We start from the raw sequence: 14,539 nt of genomic DNA, 5'->3' as shown, positions 1-14,539 counted from the left end.
TGTCACCTGACCAAACGTCCTCCAGGAGGTACCCTGGGACTGAGACTAAGACTGGCCATGTGCTCACGCACGCGGAAGGTAACCACAGGGATACAACGCACATCAGTATCATCTTTTCCAGAACGTAAGTGCAGAAGGCAGGAATGATGGGTGTTTCAGCTAAGGGACAAATTGAATGGGACACAAACTGGTGAACAGTTAGAAGGCTGCGAGCTAAGTACCATCCACTCAATTGTAACTGTTGGGCATCTCACTTTTGGTTGAAGTGAGCTTGTGCTACTGGGGTGGCTGGGACAAGCCTGGAACACATGGCAGAGCGGTGGAGTGAATTCCAGGGGCCTTGCTTGCATCAACCCCTCTACATGTCAAATACTACTGGCTAGTGGCGTTTTCTGTTTGGTCTTTACCATAAAAAGTATTTGTAGCAGGAAACACTGAACTATAAACAAGAAAACAGGTTCCGCTCATGATTCTGCTCCCAATCGAGTTGTAAAGCTTCCCGCCATCTTTCTTGACTCCAAATGAGGGTGTTGGTCAAGGTCATTAGGGTTGTCCAATCATCAAGTTCTATGGCTCATGAGGTAATCTTCTACTCTCCTTAACACACACACACACACACACACACACACACACACACACACACACACATTACACCCCTACTTTCAAAAACAGGCAGAAATATCTCTTTCTCTACCAAGTATATAAGAACATTTTATCCCTGGCCAGGTGGCTCAGTTGCCTGGAGTATCTTCCTGTTCATTAAAAGGTTGTGGGTTCAATTCCCGGTCAGGGTGCATACCTAGGTTGTGAATTAGATCTCCAGCCGGGGTGTTTCCAGGAGGCAACTGATCTCTCTTTCTCTCTCTCCCCTCCCCCCTTTTCTCCCTCAAATCAATAAAACATATCCTTGGGTGAGATAAAGAAAAACAAGACCCCACATTTCAAATCATAAAGTCTGAATCCATCGGTGGCCAAGAGAACTGTGACATGAAGGAGGAGAGCCTCTCAGGTGGTTCAAACTGCAAGGCTTTAATGGAGATGTTCGCAGTTAGAAATACAAGAGGGGTGATTGTTTTCCTTCGAGGGGGTGAGGATGCTCGCGCAGAGGAGAGCCTCTCAGGTGGTTCAAACTGCAAGGCTTTAACGGAGATGTTCGCGGTTAGAAGTACAGGAGGGGTGATTGTTTTTCTTGGAGGGATGAGGATACTTGCGCAGACTGGCCTTTGTAGTTTTTTGTTTTTTTTTGAGGCTTTAATGGAGATGTTCGCAGTTAGAAATACAAGAGGGGTGATTGTTTTCCTTCGAGGGGGTGAGGATGCTCGCGCAGACTGGCCTTTGTAGTTTTATGTTGTGTTTTAATTTATGGTGAGTAGTTAAATAGGTTGTGAGAAATCCCTGAGGTGCAGCAATTGGAGTTAGGATTCGAACCCAGCCTGATGCCAAAATGTGCGCCTTTCCCCTTTTTTTCTTCTGGCCTTTGTAGTTTTATGTTGTGTTTTAATTTATGGTAAGTAGTTAAATAGGTTGTGAAAAATCCCTGAGGTGCAGCAATTGGAGCTAGGATTCGAACCCAGCCTGATGCCAAAATGTGCACCTTTCCCCTTTTTTCTTGAAAGTACAAAATGTAATCTAAGGAGTTACAGAACCATGAAACGCAGGCAGAGGTCATCTTTGTGCACTTCTGCCTGGCGCCTTGTATCTGTGGTGGAAAGGGAGTTTGTAGCATTGGGCAGCCGGAGACCACATGCAACCAAAGTACATCGCTAGTGACCGAGAGGTGAACCTGTCACCTGACCAAACGTCCTCCAGGAGGTACCCTGGGACTGAGAGACCGAGACTGGCCATGTGCTCGCGCACGCAGAAGGTAACCACGGGGATACAACGCACATCTGTATCATCTTTTCCAGAACATAAGTGCAGAAGGCAGGAATGATGGGTGTTTCAGCTAAGGGACAAATTGAATGGGACACAAACTGGTGAACAGTTAGAAGGCTGCGAGCTAAGTACCATCCACTCAATTCCCAGGACGGGGGCCATTTCTGTCTTGCTCATCATTGTATTCTCAGCACTTAGTCCAGGGCACATCCATTGGAGGCACCTGGTGGGTGAATGCGTGGGATCACTCAGCTCATTGATTGGTTCAGTCAGTCACTCAGTAAGCAGATCTGTGTATTACTTTTTTTCTTCAAAGTACAAAATGTAATCTAAGGAGTTACAGAACCATGAAACGCAGGCAGAGGTCATCTTTGTGCACTTCTGCCTGGCGCCTTGTATCTGTGGTGGAAAGGGAGTTTGTAGCATTGGGCAGCCGGAGACCACATGCAACCAAAGTACATCGCTAGTGACCGAGAGGTGAACCTGTCACCTGACCAAACGTCCTCCAGGAGGTACCCTGGGACTGAGAGACCGAGACTGGCCATGTGCTCGCGCACGCAGAAGGTAACCACGGGGATACAACGCACATCTGTATCATCTTTTCCAGAACATAAGTGCAGAAGGCAGGAATGATGGGTGTTTCAGCTAAGGGACAAATTGAATGGGACACAAACTGGTGAACAGTTAGAAGGCTGCGAGCTAAGTACCATCCACTCAATTCCCAGGACGGGGGCCATTTCTGTCTTGCTCATCATTGTATTCTCAGCACTTAGTCCAGGGCACATCCATTGGAGGCACCTGGTGGGTGAATGCGTGGGATTACTCAGCTCATTGATTGGTTCAGTCAGTCACTGTGTATTGAGCAGATCTGTGTATTACAGCAGAATTCAGCCTTTCCCATGGTAGCTTGGGAACTGCCTAAGATTCCTAGGGAATTCCACCAAACACTATAATTATTTCAAGAGCTGGATTTGCAGCTTAGCTCTCACTTGCTGTGTGACCTTGAGCAAGTTGCTCAGCCTTTCTGAGCCCAGCCTCCCCACCTGTGAAATGAGGAGTGTTGGCAGGATAAATGGAGATAATGGCAGGGAGGTCACTTTGTAAAGTGTTGTCAGACGACGATGATGATGATGCCGGTGACTAAATGTCATGTAACCTTTCAGGGACGCAGCTCCTTCATCTATTAAAAAAGAAGTACTACCTACATGGTTCCTGTGGTCCCTTCCAGCTCAAGCATTTAGACTTCTACGTAGGTCCATAGGTGAGGTCTCCAAAAAGAAAGATACCAACTGCATGAGGCATACATTCACCGCTAGCTGGAAGTCTGCCAGATCCCCGCCAAAAATAACCTTTAGCAAAGTCACTCCCCACTGTTGCCGGCCACAGAGAGCCAGAACCAGAGACCGCTGGGATGGGCGGGGACTTCCTCTGTAAGGTGAGGAGGTGCAGGGGTCAGGAGACTTTCCCAAGTTCACACTCTGAGCAGGACTGGAGCCCATGACCACACTCCACTCCCACATCAAACTGCCCCCAGGACCCTTGACCGAAGCAGCCTCCCACCAGTCAGACTCCCGCCTGTCTGCCCCTGCGTTTCTTTGCTTTATTGCTGCGGGCAGCCCGAACATAAATGGAAGTCTGTTCTTTGAAATCCCGGGGCTCTCCCACTGCAGGGAAGAATGTCCCTTTTCAGTGGGGCCTCCAGAGTATAGGTCTCCTCCCGTTCAAGCTGATTCTGGTCATTTGTACATGAACCAGGGACTTGCTGGAAACCTGGGCTGGGACCAAGCAAACCCAGAACCGACACCCCAAAAGCCTGCTGCCCCTCGCTAGCCTGTCATGTGCAAATGTAAATAAGGAGATAAGCTTTTCTAGGAGGGTAGCGAGGAGGAAGAGGTCTGGGGCGGGCAGGCGGGGCTAGGCTGTAACATGGGCTGGGCTGGAGCGCCCCCATGTGGCCGATGGGTGGAGACACACCGGGATCTGCCATTTTGAGGGTTGCAGCCTCACTCTTTGAAATGCATTTCAGAAGAGAAAAAGAGGGCGTCAGAAAGCGCGTTATCAGGAACGTCAGCAGACATGGACCACAGAGAAGAATCTCACTGTAATAATGTCTCTTAACTTAGACTCGACCCGCAAAGACAGCCCACTAGCAAAGTGCCTGTGTATTTATTTAAAAACTGGGAAATCGTATTTTGTCTCCCTCTCTGTGGGAGCAGGGTCTGGAGTCAGATGCCCGCACCATCTCTTCCAAGCTGAGTGATCTTGGTCCAGTTACTGAATTGCTCCCGACCTCAGTTTCCCCATCTGTAATATGGGGATGACCCTAGTGCTTACTCGGAGGGACACTGCAAGAATTAAGTGATGCGGTAAATACAAAGGTCTTAGCACGATGCCTGGCAATTTGGAAGCGCTCAAAGACAAAACCCAGCAGCCATCGACATGTCTCTGTCTGGGATGAAATAGCCGATTAAAGAGGAAAGGCTCTCACTGCTTAGCGTCTCCTGTGTCCCGGGTGCTGTGCGGGCAGCGCCCGTAGCTTGTGTACCGTCAGCACCTGAGGGGCAGTGAGTGCATGCTGGAAGCTACCACCTAACAAGCCGGCATTTATCAAGCACCTGCTACTGCTGGGCATTGTGCAAAGCACCTCAGGTTCCCCCAGGGAACGTGGGACCTCCTCGCAGCAGGTACTAGTAGCTCATTTTTGAGATGAGGAAACTGACTCGGGAGTTAAGTCACCTGCCCCAGGTCACCCAGTGGCCTCACCCCAGGCCTGCTTGAAGGTTCAGACCATCAGCTCACGTAGCAGTGTTCAAGCCAAACTCTGCGGTTTTTCTGGCCAGGAAAGTTAGGAGCCCGATTTCAGATTGCAGCCCTGGGTTTTAAAAATCTCAGCGTGACTTTTCATAGTGACAACACTGTGTCAAAAAATATCCCTTCAATAAAACATTTTAAAAAGGCAAGCCCAGCCCTGACTGGTTTGGCTCAGTGGATAGAGCGTTGGCCTGCAGACTCAAGGGTCCCAGGTTTGATTCCAGTCAAGGGCATGTACCTTGGTTGCGGGCACATACCCAGTGGGGAGTGTGCAGGAGGCAGCTGGTCGATGTTTCTCTCTCATCAATGTTTCTAACTCTCTATCCCTCTCCCTTCCTCTCTGTAAAAAGTCAATAAAATATATATATTTTTTAAAAAAGGCAAGCCCAGTACAGAAAGGGGCCTTTAGCTTGCCAGCCCCCAGCCCCCAGGCTCTGCCATCGACAGGGTCTGTCCACAGAGAGGAGGCTGTGCATCACCGCAGACTTCTCCACGAGCAGGTGCTGTATCCGCGACTGCCAGACCCTTCAAACCCCCCGAGGACAGATGACGTTGGAGGATGATCCCTGCTGCCCTTGGCTGGTCCCAGACACGACCGTCTCTGTGCTTACAACAGTGGCAGTTAGTAGCCACCTATTTGTAGTTCAGTGGTTTTCCTAGGATGAGCAGGCTTTTGCTGGGCACGGCTGTTTTAAGGCTTAAAATAAATGAAGAGACGTTTGAGATATTCAAATTGGTCAAAACGGCAACTAACACGACATCACCAAGGAGCAGCCGGTCCTTGGTGCCACTCTGGGGTTTAACCAATATTCTGAAGCTGTAAAGTTCAAGGTCAAAGGTTTTCCGTGTGTTCTCCAGACCAGGAAGCTCTCTGTAAGGCCCCGCCCCCAGGCAAGTGGGAGCCACAGCAGGTGCCAGCACACTGTCAGTGTGGGGGTCACAACCCGACCCCAGAACCCCGGAATGAGGGAATCCAGATCACTCCCTGGGAGTTAAACTCGGAGATCATCACCTATCGGCTCCGGTTTTAAAGTCATACAAACTTGAGCTCACAGCCGGTTTCACACAGTGCAGCTCGGCGTGGGTTGTTTTCTCTTTCTGTGTCTCAGATTTGGCACTTTTAAAAGATAATGACACTAGCCCTAGCCGGTTTGGCTCAGTGGATAGAGCCTGTGGACTCAAGGGTCCCAGGTTCGATTCTGGTCAGGGGCACATGCCCAGGTTGCGGGCTCGGTCCCCAGCAGGGGGCGTGCAGGAGGCAGCTGATCAATGATTCCCTGTCATCTTTGATGTTTCTGTCTCTCTCTTCCTCTCCTTCTCTGAAATCAATAAAAAATATATTTAAAAAAAGAAAAAGATAATGACACTAGTTCATCAGAACATCGGAGGAACTAATACAGTGATGCTGACAAAACACTCCCCAGCACAGCCCCCAACACCAGCAGGTCTCAACTGGCAGCAGCACTTCCTGTTATTATTACTGGTATTATTGTTCTTATTAAAATGCTCATCACCATCATCATCAAAGCAGAGATTTGCAGTCACCTGAAACAGCCACTATTTCTCCCAAGATAGGACCTTCCCATAAAGACACTGAAGGATAAACATTATCTTAAAAGATTGTCCTTTAGAAGGGGCTCAGCCAGCCACAGATGCATAAAAGAAGAAAAATCATTCATTCGTTCATTCAACAAATACTCACTGAGCTCCTACAGTGTGCCACAGCCTATGCTGAGTACTGGGGAATCTCCAGAGATTTATACAGATGCCATCCTGAGTGCCGTGGACTCGTGGGTCCCAGAGGGCAGAGCGTTTTCCTAGGTGGGAATTATTATTCCCGTGGGTGGAGAATCACACTTCCCCCCCAACCTCCAAAAGGACCCATATCCAGGACCAGTAGATAAGTAAGGTAGCAGGTAAAATACATCTTCATTTTTAAGTGAAGATGGGAAGTATATGGTTTTAGGAACCAGACCTCCAATTTCCACATTTGCAGGGAAAAATAACTGCCCCCGGATGAGTGAGATAATCACAGTCTTTCATCCCAGGCAAGGTGTCGTCTTCCGACCTGCAGCCACAGGCCCCTTCCTGACAGCACGGCCTTCCCTCCCCTCCGGGACCCCTCCCCTCCCCTCTGCATAATCTTGGGACCACTAGCTCATGCCTCACTGCAGGCGCCCAGCCAGCGGAGGGGTCCCCTGGGGCTTGGGTCCCTGGGACTTGGGTCCTGCATGGAGAGATGGCAAAGCAGTGCTGAGTGCCAGACCCCTCTCCAGGCCCCACCTGCCTGTCCGGGGGAGCCCCAGATGCTCCCTGGCAGCCCCCTTGTGGCTACACCTGAAGATTCCACCTAATGGAAGTGAAGTCTGCAAACGTGGAAATCACACGGGTGTGCAGGTCACGTGTTCACTCCAGGAGCAAGCACACGCTCACCTCCTGCGTGTGCGCCAGCCGCTGATTCTGCAATGGTGAACGAGGGCCAGCTGGGATCGCTTGGCAGTGGGACAGGTATCAATTGTCGTCTAGAGGACAAAGGCTGTGATTGGCCCCACTTTACAAATGGCTTAAGATTCACTTCCATGTCAAAAGGATGTTAGGCTGTGGCTTCAGTGCCTGGTGCCTTCGCTGCCCATTACTGTCCTTGCGAGTGAGTGACCTTTCAGGAAGGCTGCTCGCAAGTCCCGGGGAGCCTCCAGGCTCGAGGTTTCCGTTTGCCCTCCATCTGCCCACTGGTGATGCAAACACAGAGGCCTCGGTGGTCAGAGAGCCAGACTCCGCCTGGGGCAGCTCCTCTGCCTCCTCCGTGCTCCCTCTAGTGGCAGACAATAAAAGAGCACACAGCCAGGCCTTGCTTGACCATCTGATTTGGAAGGCACCACAGTAGGCAAAGCTATCCCTGACCAAGTGCTTGATTCTCGCACTGGTGATGCAAACACAGAGGCCTCGGTGGTCAGAGCCAGACTCCGCCTGGGGCAGCTCCTCTGCCTTCTCTGTGCTCCCTCTAGTGGCAGACAGTAAACGAGCACACAGCCAGGCCTTGCTTGACCATCTCATTTGGAAGGCACCACAGTAGGCAAAGCTATTCCTGACCAAGTGCTTGATTCTCCGCCATGGAGCTAAGCGCGTCACACGGGTCCTCTTCTACTCTTCCCACAGCCAACGGAGTCAGAGCTTCAGTTCACAGAGGAGGAGACCGAGGGTCAGAGAGGGTAGGTGACATCTTCACGCCACCCAGATGGTAAGTGGAGGAACTCGGCCTCACACCCTGTATTTTTTCAACTTGAGAGTGAGCCCGTCAACCCCATGCTGTCACCCCACCCTTGAAGAGTAGGATGAGGTGCCACTTGGGTGCTGGAGGGGCAGCCCAGGACCCTGTCCCCCCAAAGACCTGGCAAGGAAGACAGAGGCATGGAAGCCATCTGCTGCTCTACTCGCTCCCCTCAGCTAAGGGTGGGATGGGGGACAGCAGGGCCTCTAGCACCCTGGAGTCAGGCCCCACACTGTCAGCAAGAACAGATGCACCGGCTTTTTCATGTGGTGGGAGGGAGGGAGGAGGTTTTGGAAATAGCCCTGGGTTTGACTATTGGATATGGGTATCCTCTTCCAATAAGTGGAAATATTTACCTCTCTTGGGATTTGTGAGAATTAAATGCCTTGACAACTGTTCCCCGATTAGCACGTTGAGTGGTCACGGCCAAGCAGCAGTGAGCTAGGATCTGGTTCATAGAACAGGGTCTGCTCAGCAGGGGTCTACCCCTGGCCTTGGAGAGAATTAAATGCCTTGACAACTGTTCCCCGATTAGCACATTGAGTGGTCACGGCCAAGCAGCAGTGAGCGAGGATCTGGTTCATAGAACAGGGCCTGCTCAGCAGGGGGTCTACCCCCGGCCTTGGAACCTGGACCTCGGATACATTTTCTGCACTAAACATGCCCATCAGGTGGAACCGGCGCTGTCACTCATCATGCGAAGGATCGCTGCGCTGGCTCATGGGGTCTTCTTTCATGTGTGGCGCTTAATGGGTTTGACGGCAGGGGTCTCTCCCCCTTCCTGTAAAGTCCTTCATGGCTCCACCAGCCCCTTCCTCCTGGGCCTCAGCACCACTCACATTCCTTGGAAGGAGCCCCTGCCTCCACCTCAGTTATTCACCCTCGCTGGCTGGCGTTCCTCTCCAAGCACTTGTGTCCCTCACTTGCTGGAAGCACTGCTGGAACCTTCCACGCTGATGGAAAATGTCCTTGGCCTCCCAGTTGTGTTTCGCTTTGAGTTTTTGGCTCCCGCCTGTTGGTGTTACCCAACCTAAGGGATCACATTTTATGCAGAATTACTCTACCCCGCGCGCCTTCTCCACTCACTTCCTCCCTTGCTCGTGGAGCATTTCCTTTTAGTACATCCTGGGTTTGTTCTCTTTTAATTGTGGGAGAATCTCATTAATCTCCATTTCTTGCTACAAAACTTTTTTTTTTTTTAGTACTTCCCGTCTTTCAGCTGTGTTTTCCATTTCCTTTCCTCCCACGGCTCCCGATATCCAATAGAGGTGAACGGAGAAGACAGATCATCTGAAAAGGTGGGGGCTAGAGGCTGGAAAGGGAGCTATAGAGATGGGTGTGGGAGCCTGGGAAATTGAGTAGGAAAGAAAGAAGAGGGAAACTGGGTTTTGGAGAAAATAACAAGTAAAGTAAAACCAGATTGGCCTGTGTGGACATGAGCCACAGGGGGAATTATCCAACTAATTTATGTGGCCGGGGAGAGAGACCCAGATAATTCTTTCGGTCTGTGGCAGGGTGGGGTCCCTTTGAACCAGATTGAGAAGGTGGTGGAGGAGCCAAAATGTGGGGGTCACGGCCAGGTCAATGTAGAGGCCTGGCTGCAATAATGGGTGCAAAAGCCTTGGGCTTTGAGAGCAATGAGAAAAAGGGGTGAGCCAAGGTCAGCTCAGGGTCAAGAGCAAGGATGTCAGGCCCAGTGGAGACAGCACTGCGCCTCTCCAGCCTCACCTCACTTCTGGGAAAGCACCCCTGTGGTCCTCCACTCTGACCTCACCTTGCTCCAAGGCAGCCAATCACAGAGAATCACAGAGTCACTGTGATTGGTTTACCCAAAATGCGTGACCGAAGCGCGGCCATGGCAACCAGCCCTGGGGCCGATGCTGCTGTTGCTGGGACAGAGACATGGGCTTGTCCCTTTGTGCTGCTCTTTTGGGAGGGTCTACAGGGCCACCATCCTTGCCCCATTCCAGGGGAAATGGAATGAACCCACTAGGGGAAAGCAGAGCCGAGAGGGGAATTTAATCCAATAAGTTTTCCTCTTCTTTGCTTAAGCCAGTTTGAGTTGAGTTTCTGCCACATGCAACACAAAGGAAGTCTTAACCAATACAATGAATGCCTTGCAAAAATGAGAGCAAAAATAAGATCTGAGGCAGCAGGGACTGAAGAGAAGAAAGAACAAGAGAGTGACATGTGGGACAAGCTCATACCGGCTCCTGGGAACTGTGTGCGTCTCTTCCTAAATCATGTCAATGACTTTGCACTGGAGCTTGAAATAGGTGGGCAGTGCAGGAGTATTTACACCACGGGAAGTGGCAAACACTACAAATTATGGCTTCTTGTCCCCCCATCTCCATCCCACAACCCACATCCCAGCAGGCCAGTTGCTAAACATTTACCAGGACTCCATATACAGTGGGGCCTTGACTTACGAGTGTCCCGACTAACGAGTTTTTCGAGATACCAGCCGTCTCTCGGCCGATTTTTTGCTTTGAGTTGCGAGCTAAAATTTGGGTTACGAGCCAGCTTCAGATACCCCACCGCTAGTTGGCGCAGTGAACGTCACAGTGAACGCCACATCAGCCCAGCATCACGTGTCTCACTCATTCACTTTAAGATTTGACATACGAGTAATTTGAGTTACGAGCTCCGTCACGGAACGAATTAAACTCGTAAGTCAAGGCCCCACTGTACTCAGAAGGGCCAGGTTTACGTGGACCTGGCTTCCCAGATAGGTCTGAGAGTCTTAAAGCATGATGCTCTTACTAATAATCTCTCTGGGTCAAGTTAAACAGATCATTGCACAGACCCAGCCTACAGCTGAATTACATTTGAGCAAAGATTAAAAGGACTGAAACTGGTGATTCTCCAGCTGCCTCCCTTCTATTTCTTCTCTCTTAATCTAGTCACTTTTTGTTTGTTTACTTGTATTAGGACTCTTGAAAATCAGTGACTGAAAGATAAATCAAACTGACTGAGGCAAAAAAGAGATTGAATAGTCCAGCAGCTGGTTTGGCTCCAGGCAGATCTGCAGTTAGAGGCTCTGACAATGGCCTCCAGCCTCAATTGTTATCCATCTCTTGACTTTGCTCTGCCATGAAGACTCACAGATGCAGCCTTACTGCTGGCCTCAGCACAACCTTAGCAGAAAGAGAGGTTCTTTTTTTAACATTTCCAAGAAAAACTCTTTGGCTCTCATTGGCTTGGCTTGAGTCACATGCCCACCCCTGAACCAATCACTGAAGTTAGAGAAAAGGTAGCTGGGACTGGCCATGCCCACTCCTATGATTCAAGCTTTGGGTAAAAATTCAAGACACACTGGAATTCTTGACCAAAAAGAGGCCTTGACTTGTGATTCTGAGGATGATGGTCACCTGTAATAGTCTAGTTTCCCATCCTAAACTCTGACCCTGAACTCCCATGAGACACAGGAGCAACTAGGCTCCAAGGCACCCATGCTGTGAGACACCCAAATAAAAATATAATATAAGCCATCGGGCCCTTGGAGCACCGAGGAGATTCCCTCTTCCACCTGTCAGGAGGGTCTGGGTGTGGGCGTCTTCTTGCTGGTAGGTGAGAGACAGGAGCCCAGGCTGACCTCACTGCCCCTGGCCCTCCTGCTGGGGTGAGCACGCTGGACACGGCTTGGCTGGGCTTGAGCCAGGAGCCCACCTGGACCCTGAGCTGGCTGCTGGCTCTCCTGGGGACTGACAGGACCACATTCCTCCCGTGTGCTAGCCCTTTCCTCCCCTGCGTGCGGTTAGCACCTCTGGCCTCTTGCCTGAACCCTGTGGACATCGGCTGCAGGTTCCTTCCACAGAGGATTCATGCTCCTGAAATTCCCTTCTGCGGAGAGCAGAGACTCTCGCTGTGCGGGCTCTGTGACCTCCTGCCGTGGATCTGAGCCCTGTGTTCTCATCTGTCAAATGGGGAATAATATTTGTCTCACTCGGCTGTTACAAGGAATATTTAAGTTTGTGAAGCCCCTGACAAGGAGAAGGAGCCAGTCAACGACTGGCGGGGGGCGTTAGAACCGGCAGGACTTGGCCTTGAACCAGGACCCTCCTACTTCCCTGCCACTAGATCTTAATGAGTCACTTCCCTCCGAGCCTCCATTTCTTCTTGCATAGAATGAGGACCCCAGCACTCCCACAGTGGAGCCTGTTTGTGTGCTGTCAGAGTGGTGCTTTTTAAAGAGGGTGTTTGCTTGTCTGTACAGCATAGCTTCCCCTTCTAGAAATAGCACCTGAGCATGTGGTCTTGGTGAGGACATGGGTCAGGGTGCTGGGTTCCCCACTGACCGAGAACTGGGTAAGTGCCAAGCTCAGCCACCAGACCTTTCCCTATGGGAATCTGAATTACTTTTTCAAATGTATCTTAACTCTATTCATACAAAAGTCCCAAGTAACCTTCAAAGTTTTTTTATATTTTAAAACTTAAAGGAAAAGAAATCTGTTTATAGATATCAGCCAGACTCATAGCTACACATAAAAATTATATAGGAAAATTATGAGCTCATCTACATCCATATCTGTTTTTTTCTCAGTCTTATTAGAATATGTATCACACAACTATTAACCAAGCAAAAGTTCAGGAACTATTATTCTTTATTTAATCTTTTCAAGTGGCTGCATAAAATGTTTAAAATTAATGCAAACCATATTCCTGAAAAGCCCATTTTAGTTGCTCCTTGGGAATTTGAACTTGGAACAGACCAACAAGGGCAGAAAAACAGTTGGTGTGCTAAGTAAATAAATGCAGAACCCCTGCTCCCGGAGCCCGGAGCTGGCCTGGTTCCTGTGCTTTCCAAGATCTGCGTATCCACCTTCCCTCCTCTTCTTCCAGCTAGGCCTAGCCTTCCGAGCAGTTCCTCTTTGCTTATATTGGCCAGAGTTAGGGTTCTCATTCCTTGCATTTGGGGAATCGCACCTGAGAAGTGCCCCTGAGGGTTGGATTTATTACAGAGAGAGGATCCAAGATAGAATCTGCAAAGGGAAAAGGTGCCCCCGGTGATGACCGGAGACCAGGCGCCAGCTTCCAGTGTCCTCTCTGGTGGAGTCACAGGGACGCGCTGACCCCCCAGCAATGAGCTGTGACAACACGGGCGAAGTGTTGTCTACCAGGGATGCCCACGGGAGACTTGGTACCCAAGGTTTTCACTGGGGGCTGGTCACAGGGGCACCCTCCACCTGGCATGTACAAATACTCTCCACTCCCAGAAAGAACACGGATGTGCGGCATAAACAAGCTTACAATCCTGACGAGTTCGGAGGTAGAAGGAGCAGCCCCAGCCTGACGGAGTAGCCATCCCTAACTCCCGAGCATCCCGGCGAGGATTTAATGAGCTGGTTCATGGAGCGCGGGGCCCCAGAAAGGGACGGTGGCTTTGGGGGCTTCTCTCCCGCCACCCTGCCCACCTGCCCCTCAGCCCTCCATCATCCCAGACAACCTCCACCCCGTCCCCCTCCGCTCCCTTCCTCCTGGCAGCTGGGTGTTCGTTTAAAACCTCAGCCAGCTCAGTGTCTGCTGGCCACCCGTCTCCCCTGAGTAAGACCCAGCGAGGTGACCAGGCTCCAGACGCCATTCCCTCCTCCTCTCCTTCCAAGCCCCCTCCTCGGCCCTTCTCTGGTTTCCTCTCTGATGGGCCATATATTTGTGTTTTCATTTGCTTAGAGTTTCTTCCTCTCCAGTCCCTGGAATGTAACCCAGAGGGAAGGGACTTAACTTCATTCATAGTTTTGTCCCCAGCAGAACCGTGTGGTTGGCATTATAATCTGTAACATAAGCATCCCTGTCCCCGCAGAGAGCCATCGAGAATTCATCCTGTTTCTGCCGCCACCGTGCTGTTCCTTGTCCCCAGACTTCATACTTAAGGCTCTCAGGCCCTTCTCTGCTAAGTCCCTGACCCCGCTCTTAGGATGTGACAGGAGAAGAGAAAAGCCTCAAATCCCACTCCAGGCTCACCTGCGCCCTCGATGGCGTCGTCAAATTCCACCTGGAAGAGGTAGCCGGTGTTCCAGGCGTAGCGGCAGGCCGCGGCGTCATAGGAGACCCGGAGAGGGTGCAGCCCCGGGTCATAAACACTGTCCCTCCAGCGGATGTTGATGGGGGACTGCCGGGAGCCCCCGGGCTTGGAGGCTGGGCCCTTCCAAAGAGGGTGCACTGGGGACAGAGAGGGAGAGAAGGAGGTCCTGATGCTGCACTGGCCTCACTGAGCCTGTTTGTGTTGATAATTAATTTTGTGTTAAAGTTTTTACCATTATGTAGGGGGAAAGACACATTTGTGACCAAATGAGCCACTTGAATTATTGGGTATGTTATTTACCTTCTCCCTGTTGACATCTCCCCACCCCCCACCCCCCCGCACACAGCCTCATCTGTAAGAACAAGAATAATCCTATATAGTAAAAGCCTAATATGCTGTGTCCGGTCAACTGGTTGGCCGTTCAACCAGTCAAAGTGTAATCCTATCTAATAAAAGACAAAAAGGGTAATTGACTGTACCTTCGCTACGCTTCCCATTGGCTAACCAGGGCGATATGCAAATTAACTGCCAACAAAGATGGCGGTTAATTTGCATATGTAGGC

General features: G+C 50.6%; 1 protein-coding gene across 4 annotated transcripts in view; it reads right to left on the bottom strand.

Annotated features, from left to right (window-relative positions):
- The window catches only part of CA5A (carbonic anhydrase VA, mitochondrial), a 32,816-nt gene that overhangs the window by 13,904 nt on the left and 4,373 nt on the right, over nt 1-14,539 (bottom strand). For all 4 annotated transcript variants that reach the window (XM_014536670.1, XM_005862518.2, XM_005862520.2 and 1 more), the window contains one exon: nt 13,916-14,113. In XM_014536670.1, the coding sequence (XP_014392156.1) occupies nt 13,916-14,113 (198 nt within the window). The remainder of the gene's footprint in view (nt 1-13,915; nt 14,114-14,539) is intronic.

This window comes from Myotis brandtii, unplaced genomic scaffold (genome assembly GCF_000412655.1).
Source record: "Myotis brandtii unplaced genomic scaffold, ASM41265v1 scaffold165, whole genome shotgun sequence".
NCBI classification, from domain to species: Eukaryota; Metazoa; Chordata; class Mammalia; order Chiroptera; family Vespertilionidae; genus Myotis; species Myotis brandtii.
The sequence above is the reverse complement of the archived record's forward strand: the minus strand, read 5'-3'. Positions and strand labels throughout refer to the sequence as shown.